This window comes from Tarenaya hassleriana, unplaced genomic scaffold (assembly GCF_000463585.1).
Source record: "Tarenaya hassleriana unplaced genomic scaffold, ASM46358v1 Cleome1, whole genome shotgun sequence".
In the NCBI taxonomy this organism is placed as follows: domain Eukaryota; kingdom Viridiplantae; phylum Streptophyta; class Magnoliopsida; order Brassicales; family Cleomaceae; genus Tarenaya; species Tarenaya hassleriana.
Window position 1 is genome coordinate 897,359 of NW_010960187.1, and position 9,454 is coordinate 906,812.

Here is a 9,454-nt window from a genome sequence, read left to right on the forward strand (position 1 = left end):
CGGAAGAGAAAGACACCTAAGATCGAATCGGTCTGCGAAACCTCCTGGAGCCAAGCTGCTTCTGATTGATTCTCTCTCTCTCTCTCTCTCTCTCTCTCTCTCTCCCTCTCTCTCTTGTTAGGGTTTTTCTGTAGCCTTTTGTAGTGGCAGGAGGAGGAAGAAGACGCAGAAACAGATATACAATTATTTGACATTTCGCGAAGATGGTATTGCTTTTGTGAAATACTAAAAATCCGAATGCGGAAAAATCAGGGGGGGGGGGGGAAGATAATAATACTCAGCTATATTAACTTATATTTTTAATACATGGCTTTAACATCTGTGGTTTCAGCTAGTAGTTATGCTATGCTTAAGATAAACGCAAACTCTATTTTGGTGGAAATGGAATGCAAGACGTTTTAACCAAAACTATTATTTATTTGTTTTCCATATAGGAACCGCAATATATAAATACAGTAATTGCCGAATTACTAATCTATCTATATATATAAAAGTACAGTGGATTCATATGGGAGTAACATGTGTCCCATCTTTTTGCATTAAATGTATTTTAATATATTTCTTTATTTAATGATTTAATGTAGAGAAATTCCCAAAACGTAATTCATTCTCACTATTAACTAATTTATTAGAAATATACATACATAATTATTTTCGAAATATACAAAAAAAAAATTGTACTATTGTATTTATAGATTACAATATTTATACAGGTTATTACGAGTATATTTATGTAAATACATATATATTGTCAAGAGTCTAAAAATGGTATATGTGAAAATATAATGATATGAATCCCTTATATATATATATATATAATTATCTAATATAATACTTTTCATAACTCTCATAATATTTGAAAATTGATTTTAATGATTATTTGTATATGCTAGAATCCTAAAGGTAAATTTTTTTTGAGTTGGGTTGGGAGTTGAGACTTTTATGAGAAAGAAAAAAAACATAAAAGAATATCGTTTTGGTCAATTGGAATTGTAACATCGTCTTTGAAAAAAAATATAAAATAGTAACCTCTTTTTTATTTATGGAAAATATATATTTATTTAGTTAAGTCTGTAATTGCACTTGATATATATTTTTTTCTCTTTCTATTATAAGAGGCCAAGAACGCATTTTTTACTATCAAAATAAAGCCTAATCTCAAGCTTTTTTTCTTGAATATGTTATATATTGCAAAAACAAAAGGAAATGAAGAACATTCTAATTTCAAAAGCAAGTTTCAGTAATTATATATAAGAATCCAAATTCTTTATTTATACTTATGATAAATCTGAAATGGATTTGACAAAAATCGAAGAAATTGTTAAGAATTTGGTGGAAAATAATATGAAATATCAGTTTGGTCAGGTAAGATTTCCTTAAATTCCACTGGATTTTTATTTTGAAGGCCTTTCAGAGACTTATCGAACCACATTTTGAATTTGTATATTGTAAGTAAAAGACGGGTCCAACCGTATTCCAATTGACCAAAACGAGTATATTTATGTAAATACATATATATTGTCAAGAGTCTAAAAATGGTATATGTGGAAATATAATGATATGAATCCCTTATATATATATATATATAATTATCTAATATAATACTTTTCATAACTCTCATAATATTTGAAAATTGATTTTAATGATTATTTGTATATGCTAGAATCCTAAAGGTAAATTTTTTTTGAGTTGGGTTGGGAGTTGAGACTTTTATGAGAAAGAAAGAAAACATAAAAGAATATCGTTTTGGTCAATTGGAATTGTAACATCTTTGAAAAAAAATATAAAATAGTAACCTCTTTTTTATTTATGGAAAATATATATTTATTTAGTTAATTCTGTAATTGCATTTGATATATATTTTTTTCTCTTTCTATTATAAGAGGCCAAGAATACATTTTTTACTATCAAAATAAAGCCTAAAAAACAAAAGGAAATGAAGAACATTCTAATTTCAAAAGCAAGTTTCAGTAATTATATATAAGAATCCAAATTCTTTATTTATATTTATGATAAATCTGAAATGGATTTGACAAAAATCGAAGAAATTGTTAAGTATTTGGTGGAAAATAATATGAAATAACATAAAAGATAGAGGATATTCATAATCTATTAACCATTCCGTTATCTCCACATTTTGAAAAAAGATTATTTATATTAATTTAAGAATTTGAATTATAAATTCAAAAACAAAATAAATTATATTTAAATTTTGGAAATAAATAATAAAATGATTTAAAATTATATATGTATTTTTAAACCGCGCGTTGCGCGCGGGTTATTACCTAGTTATGTTTATAAAAGACAGTTTCCTCGTATGACTCTATACATATATATATATATATAAATCAAGGAACACATTTTTTTTTCAAACCATTAATTAGAGCATATTTGATATACTCTAGTCACGTCAACACCTCACGTGTGTTATGAGCTAATTTCCCCAAATGAGAGGTATTCGAATACTTTTGTAACAATAAATGCCATTAGATATTTGGATAAAACACATAAAAAAATTCCTCAACTTAGTAGTCTTACAATATAATGAAAAACTAATTTTAAAATTTTTCGCTTAATAAATTATTTTAAAACTTATAAAATATATAATTATAATTTTTAAATTTGTAAAATATATCATCATAATTTCCAAACTAATTTATAGATTAATGTCGTCAATTTTTTTAATCAATTAATAAATTTAAAAATTATAATGACATATTTACAAATTTAAAAATAAAGTTAGAAATTAATTTTTATAATTTTATAAATTTTAATTTTTTTTATGAATTTTATCCTAAATATTTTATAGACCCAACAATAAATATTAGGCCCAACCCAATCATGTAAATATATATATATTTTTTATATTTGGGTTGAATAATTTAATTTGAAAAGTCTCTGGTCGCCGGTGAAGGGGTTGCTCGGCGGCATGAGCTTCGCATAATATGCGGATCAGCAACTGGTTTCCCGGTCACATGGCCGCCATTCTAAACGACCTCAAGCTCTCAGACCTCGTTATCGAAGCCGCTTGACGCTCGTGTCCGTACACACTCTGAATTCCCTGTTGTCTTTTGCATAGACTTCCGATTTCTGTGTATCATCCATGTTCTTGAGCGATGATGCTGATTTTTTGTTTGTTTGGTAGATTCCTCTGCCGTCGGCGAACGAGGGCCTGCAGCCTCAGCTTTCGGCTAAGCGGAGTGTTATCGCTCTCAATTTGGCAAACCCTAATATCCTCAATGTAAGTCTGTGCTTTCATAGGTTTACGAGTGAATGACCCGTTTAGGTTTCTCTGGTTTAGTTTCCGAAACTTCTGTATTTTTTTTTTGTATGGTTTGTAGAAATGGACCCGCCATTTCGAATCCTGCAACCAGGAATTAATGCCCACAGCAGAAGCTCTGTCAGGTTCTATCTTTTCTTAATCTTAACTCAAAGTTTTATCCTTTTGTTCTTCTTGTGTGGAATACAAGTACAAAGTACTGCATGGATTCTTAGGGATTGCATCAAAATGTATAAGTTCTTAGCGAGGAATCGTGTACTGAAAGATCCATCAAACAGGGTCGGTGAAAGGTGGATGAAGAACGCATTTGTGCTGTACTTTTTGGCCCTCCACCGGAAGCACTTGGACGAGGGAAGAATTCAAGATCCTTCCGACGAAACTCTATCGACAAACCCAGCTACGAGTTAAAGGACTCATCGGATGTTCATTATGTTCGGGTGGATTACCTGGCCTTCTCGATCTTTTTCCCTAACTAAACCCGGGTTTTTGTAATGAAGATGGTTCTATCCTGACACAGTCCTGCATAAGCAAAACACTAAGCGGCCCAGGAGGAAATGCATAACCAGTACCAACACCAACCATGGGAGAGGTAAGAGTTAAATAAGAGCTCATGCACAAGAAAGTTTATTGAGCAAAATCTGATCTCTGATCAGGTAATCTGAATATATATATATATATACACATAATTCAGTCATCTTTGGATGTTGACAGTAACTCTTCGTAGCATTGCCCATCTCAGATCTCTGCAGACGAATAAATTTCAGAATTTGAGACCATCTCGTAACATGTAATGGATTCTGAAAGCCTGTACATTAAACTGAAAAACATACTTGTATGATTCATCACATTACATGGGTTACCACTTACCACTTCGTATGAGAAGATCACTTCTCTGACATATGCCAATGCCATCTTCAATGTCTCTGACCAGCAAACAGACGAAGATGAGTCCTCTCTTCACTTATCTGGTGGAAGGTAACTGTAAGTTGAACAACTCGTCTCTGTCTTTGTCACCTACAAGATCACCACTACTATGTTAAGTGCTAAATAGCCAGAAGAAATTATCATTATCTTCTTGCAAAATACGTGGCATCTAGTGTCCTAATTGCATTGTTTTTGTTTTTGGTTGAGATAGGTCACACGAGCCAACCATCCGAGTTTGTCGGTGTAGCCGTCTCTGGTCCCCTCGGATTTTTTGGTTGGAATATTCGATCTCAGTCTCATAAGCGTCGGTTACCCAAACTTCAGATACCCACAGGGTGCAGAGAGGGTTTAGGCCAGAGGCAGAGGCCGAGGCAAGGGGACGACTATCTAGGAGGGCAAGGTGAGGAAAGACAAATGTCCTAGGCTTCTGATTGAAAAACCCGTTAAGGCCTAATCTTCTGATTTTGAACCGTTGTCTCCCTCACCCCCTCGCTCTCGCTCCCTTTACACCACGGCTCAGGTTACCTGAAGGTACAGGTATTCCCCGGTTGAAACCCGAACCCGAAAGACAGGTTCTCACTGTCGATGGACCCATATTTGTCCCACGTGTGGACAAATGTCCGAAATTTCGGATATCCTATTCATAAGTCGGGTGGGTACTCAAAATTTCGGATTCTACCATATAAAAACTTGAAGGATAGTGAGTATGAATTCCTATACTATAAAAACAAAAGAAAAGGAAAACAATAAAATGGATTACTGAGCAAGTAAGAGACAAGTAAACACGAACCTCTGAAGTATGAGAGGATCCTCTCGGAAGGAGAGAAGGAACGAAAGGTGTCCATGTAACAGCAGCGTCTGCAAGTGGATCCAACGGGCTGCAGTTTGTGAGCAATGGAGCAGAGAGGATAGAGGTAATAGGGCACAGCCCAGAGCTTCCATGGCTGACTACTGGTTTCTTCTCCATCGCCTTTCCATAACTCTTATCCCTTTGCACGATATTCTTCTGGTCTGTGTTCTCATCGTTTTCTTTAATCTTCTCCTGCAGATTCTTGTAGGCCGGCGACTGGGACAATATGCTCAGGGCTGATGACGATGATGGTGATGTTGATGATGATGATGATGCTCTCTCTTTCCTCTTCTCGCATGGGACGCCCAAGCTCGGCTCCTTGTAGGGTTCAGTTGTCAGAGACGCCGGTTCTAGTGTCTTAAGCTCGCGACCGATGTCTTCGAGCTTTGTATCTTCCGTTTGACGGGTTTTCTTGACCCCCCACCACTTGATGTATCCCGTCATATCGATCTTTCTTTCCAGACAAAAGCTACCTGGAAAGTCACCTTCCGTCACCCGTTCATCGTCTACTCCTGCAAATAACTAGAGTTAAAGCATCCGATATATTATTACAAGAAGCCTTTGTATCGGAAATACTGCAACGTAAGAAAACTTTCGGGACTCACCATAATGAACGTTACTGAAGTATTCGGGCCGATGCATACGGCTGGCTGATGCATCCCACCGGCTGGTTTGGAAAATTTCGGAGGAGTTCAAAAATGGCACAGAAGTCGGGTTTTAGTTATCAAAAGCCAAAGACTCCGAAAGGACAAACAAGACGTGATATTTACAAAATTACAAAGACGGTTACGAGTTACAACTGAAACATGTGTAAGTAGGCGGAGGATAGGCCTGTCATGTGTCGAGCAAAATAACAAAGTTCGATAACCAAATGGTTGCGAATTCTCTAAACTTAAAAAACCGGAAAACCGAATTCAAATCCAATCGAATAAAAAAGTATTCAAAAAATTGATGATTTTTTTTGAAAAATGAGTTTTTTTTATCAATAAAAACTCAAATCTGGTCCGAATCGAATCAAAATTGATATAAAAATCGAATGGTTATAATTTTTCAATAACTGAAATATCCGGATGGAACTCAAAATGGCCACACCTAGTTAGTCTGAACGTACCTTGGAATCCCGCGATGTTTTGCTGTTCCCCTTGAAAAAACACTGCTTTTTCTGCCGGAGGATGCACAGATGGTACCGGAAATAAACGGTGAAAAACAAAATAGTGCATAATTATATATATTGATACATACATACATACATACCTACGGAGAGATGCGAGGTATTCTTCTCGCGAGACATTCTGCATTTCTTCAAGATCCCTCGTATAATCACTCACCTACCAGCCAGATTCGAAATTACTATGAGCACAACAGATGGGGGTGCTGAACGAGGTCTGGCTAACGAGTTATTCACGTCCGGAGATGAATTTTCGATTCCCGGGAACGAAAACGAGTCAAGAATGTACCGGAAAATTTATAAGTGTGGCGGCCCCCCAATACTTTAAGGCGGCGAGGTCGTAAGCTCTGGCAGCAGCCTCTTCCTCATCATATGCTCCTGTGAGAATATGGTTTTGATGATTCCTTCAGTCAAAAGTTATACAATCGTGTTTGGATACGCGGATACGTATGAATCTCTTTCATAGCTTACCTAGATAAACTTGGCGCGGGAGATTTTTCGCATCAAGCCATGGAAAAGAAGAGGGTCAGGTCAGTCATGGAAGAAAGTTTTTTACATTCTGTGTACGAAGGCTGAGAGGGAGCAAACCTTGTTTTCCCTTCTTGTTCTGGTTTTGGTTCCATGTACTTTTGTCCCAGAGGTGTGCCTCATAACGGCCCGTCCACCTATGTCTGGGTTCCGACAAGACAGAACGGAACACTTATCAAAATCAAACATGGCAGAAACCAAATGTCTGTTAACTCGAAGATCAAAAAGGTGATGGATGATCAACTTGAAATTGGATCGATGATGGGTCGGTTCCAGAAAATTCTCCAACCCATACACAGATACGGGTACGGATACGGACGAGGAAAATGGACAATTGTCGGAATTATTACTACCTGGTGACTCCTCGGTATATGGAGCTGCGTTTGCCGGCGGTACAAGGAGGCATCTTACTGATACGCTCTTTGGCGGTGCATCCTCTCTCCTTCTTCGCCTTCTTAAAACCTCTGTACAGCATCATCTCGTCGTTCGCCCCCACCGTCTCCGAGCTCTCTCCTCCACCGCCGCCGCTGCATCCAACCTCCGCCTTTGGTCCGGGATCCAGCGATGAAATCGACGCCATGATCACAACCTCTCTCCCGCCCCCTCTCCCAAACAGAAAAATCCAAACCCTAGGACGGAGAAAAACTGCACTCGCGCACACCAAACACCAGTAGAAGAAGGAGAGAGAGAGAGAGATTAAATCGGCGTAACTCGCAGTAGAATACTGTGATTTTGGACCTGTACGTAATCCACACGACGTCAAAGAAAAAATTTACGACCTCTGGTTGGTCCCCTGTTTTAACGGGAAGGTGAAAAGCGGCTGCAACGGCTAGGACGGGGACGAGGGTAGTTTCGTCATTTCTGAGGTTTGTCTCCGATACATGCTGAGGTGTACTCTGATCATGTCCACGTGGAGGTAGACATTAGTTGTCTGACAATCTTATGCTGATTGCCATGTGTACTCTGCCCGGACTCATGAAAATATTCTCTCCCCTGTGTTTTTTTTAAATAAAAATATATTTTTTTTAAATACATTGCTGTGAATTGTTTTTTCTTCTTCCAAATCTAATGCATTATTTATTATCTTGCTTCTAATAGCATATCATATACTAAATGGACCAGTTGCACTAACCAAATAGAGGAGAAATAAGATAACAGTAATGATAATAATAATAATAATAATAATAATAATAATAATAATTGTTTAAAAAATTCAACATCATCCAAATAAACCCATACACAAGTTCATGGTTGTACAAATGTTCTTACATCACAAAAACACTGATGAGACAAAATGAAAGAACTCTTTTCATCACAAAGATGTCTGAAAAAAAAAGAAGAAAACCAACACTACAAGTCTTGTGATCATTATAAAGAGGCATCATCATGATGTAAGAATATGAAGAATTAAACCCATGAAGGGGAAAAAAAAAAGAAGGTTCAATGTCTTTGAAAAATCACCTTATTTTGTTTCTTTTTTTTTTTTTTTTGGTAACTGCAGAAGAAAAGGATAAAAAGGATGGCATCTGAAATATATATATTTTTTTAAAGTGAGGGGGATTTAGAACAAGTCCATTTTCTTCTTCAGCAAGTCTTGCTTCCACCTGGGCAATTTGGTGAATGCTTCTTTTGTCATCCCAAACACAGTCTGGAACTCTTCTTCAGACAGATAAGCCTGGTGAAGTGGTTACCGTTAGAACCGACAATAAGCTACCAAGTTATGGTTTCTAAGCACAACTCAACAAAGAAAAACAAAAACAGAGACAACTTGCTCACCTCTCTTCGTTTGAAGTCGATTCCGGTCACTGGGTTTTCGGATTTGGCTCTCAGCTGTTCGTAGCTGAAGATTGCTCCAATAGCTACACTTGCAGAAGAATCACTCTCTGATTCCTCAGCACTGGCTTCGGTTGTGGGTGAAACTTGCTCTTCTTCCTTGGCATCGGTTGTTTCTTCAGATGCATCCACTTCTGAGAATGGCTTCTCCTCCTTTGCTTCAGCTGTAGATCCAAGCATTTTCCAGTGTTACCAAAGTTTCAAAACTGAGAAAGTGACAGAATAATTTCATCTCATAGTGCAGAATAATTTCATTATGGCAATCCAATCAATTCCTTGCAGATTGGTTCTTTTTTACTATATCGGCATAGGGCTCCTAAACATCCATGTTTCAGTCATGTTTCATGTTTCTTTTACCATAGAAGCTTCTTATTCTATCTTCATGGAAATCCATATTTTTGATAATTTCATAATTCATATATTCGGTTTCATTCTGTGTAAAAACCTTAACTTTTTCAATATAATTTACATTTCATAAAGAGGGAAAAAAACTATGCTTGTTAACTTACCCGAAGGGCTGGTATCCCCCGGATTAGAGCTGGTAGACCTTCGGGTAGGAGAGGTATCGGGTGATTTCTTTTGTGATTCTGCGGTGAGGACTTGTGAGAGAGCAGCCACAGCTGCTGCTCTCTGAGATCCCCGACTCGTTCCCGCTGGCCTTGGTGGAGGAGGTGCCTTTGCGGATGATGATGAGGAATTAAATGCGGATGACAAGGCGGCTAAAGCTTCTGCTCTTTGTCTCGGTCCCCCTTGAGTTCCTTCTGATCTGTCCTGGCTCTGCATTTCAAAGCATGATTGCCCAAATCAACAAATGAAACAATAACTTTGTAACATCATCAGATGCAAATTTGCTAAAGATTAGTACTCTTTC

General features: G+C 36.9%; 3 protein-coding genes and 1 long non-coding RNA gene across 11 annotated transcripts in view; 2 read left to right on the top strand and 2 right to left on the bottom strand.

Annotated features, from left to right (window-relative positions):
- Positions 1-225, top strand: part of LOC104817587 (agamous-like MADS-box protein AGL18) — a 2,248-nt gene extending 2,023 nt beyond the window's left edge. For both annotated transcript variants that reach the window (XM_010546909.2, XM_010546861.2), the window contains one exon: positions 7-225. In XM_010546909.2, the coding sequence (XP_010545211.1) occupies positions 7-69 (63 nt within the window). In that variant the 3' untranslated portion in view covers positions 70-225. The remainder of the gene's footprint in view (positions 1-6) is intronic.
- Positions 226-2,904: 2,679 nt separating this feature from the next.
- On the top strand, positions 2,905-4,508 carry LOC104817869. Of its 6 annotated transcripts, XR_772595.2 has the most exons (7): positions 2,905-3,039; positions 3,146-3,241; positions 3,342-3,405; positions 3,559-3,869; positions 3,992-4,067; positions 4,212-4,261; positions 4,416-4,508. It is a non-coding gene; the product is annotated as an uncharacterized LOC104817869 (long non-coding RNA). The 6 variants fall into 6 exon arrangements; XR_772585.2 differs by having other exon boundaries at positions 3,559-4,067; XR_772582.2 differs by having other exon boundaries at positions 3,992-4,261.
- On the bottom strand, positions 4,207-7,523 carry LOC104817716 (AP2-like ethylene-responsive transcription factor At2g41710). 2 transcript variants are annotated; one of them, XM_010547146.1, is made up of 9 exons: positions 7,104-7,523; positions 6,811-6,893; positions 6,694-6,702; positions 6,512-6,600; positions 6,309-6,382; positions 6,166-6,216; positions 5,660-5,721; positions 4,995-5,566; positions 4,207-4,294 (listed from the first exon to the last, which is right to left on the bottom strand). In XM_010547146.1, the coding sequence occupies exons 1-9, from the start codon at positions 7,328-7,330 to the stop codon at positions 4,238-4,240; spliced, it is 1,224 nt and encodes a 407-aa protein (XP_010545448.1). In that variant the 5' UTR covers positions 7,331-7,523; the 3' UTR covers positions 4,207-4,237. The 2 variants fall into 2 exon arrangements, with proteins under 2 accessions (XP_010545448.1, XP_010545326.1); XM_010547024.1 differs by lacking the exon at positions 4,207-4,294 and having other exon boundaries at positions 4,833-5,566.
- A 427-nt stretch (positions 7,524-7,950) lies between these two features.
- The window catches only part of LOC104818057 (villin-3-like), a 9,519-nt gene continuing 8,015 nt past the window's right edge, over positions 7,951-9,454 (bottom strand). The window contains exons 22-24 of the mRNA XM_010547541.2: positions 9,093-9,360; positions 8,527-8,747; positions 7,951-8,425 (exon numbers count right to left, since the gene is read on the bottom strand). Of these exons, the coding sequence (XP_010545843.1) occupies positions 8,312-8,425; positions 8,527-8,747; positions 9,093-9,360 (603 nt within the window). The 3' untranslated portion in view covers positions 7,951-8,311. The remainder of the gene's footprint in view (positions 8,426-8,526; positions 8,748-9,092; positions 9,361-9,454) is intronic.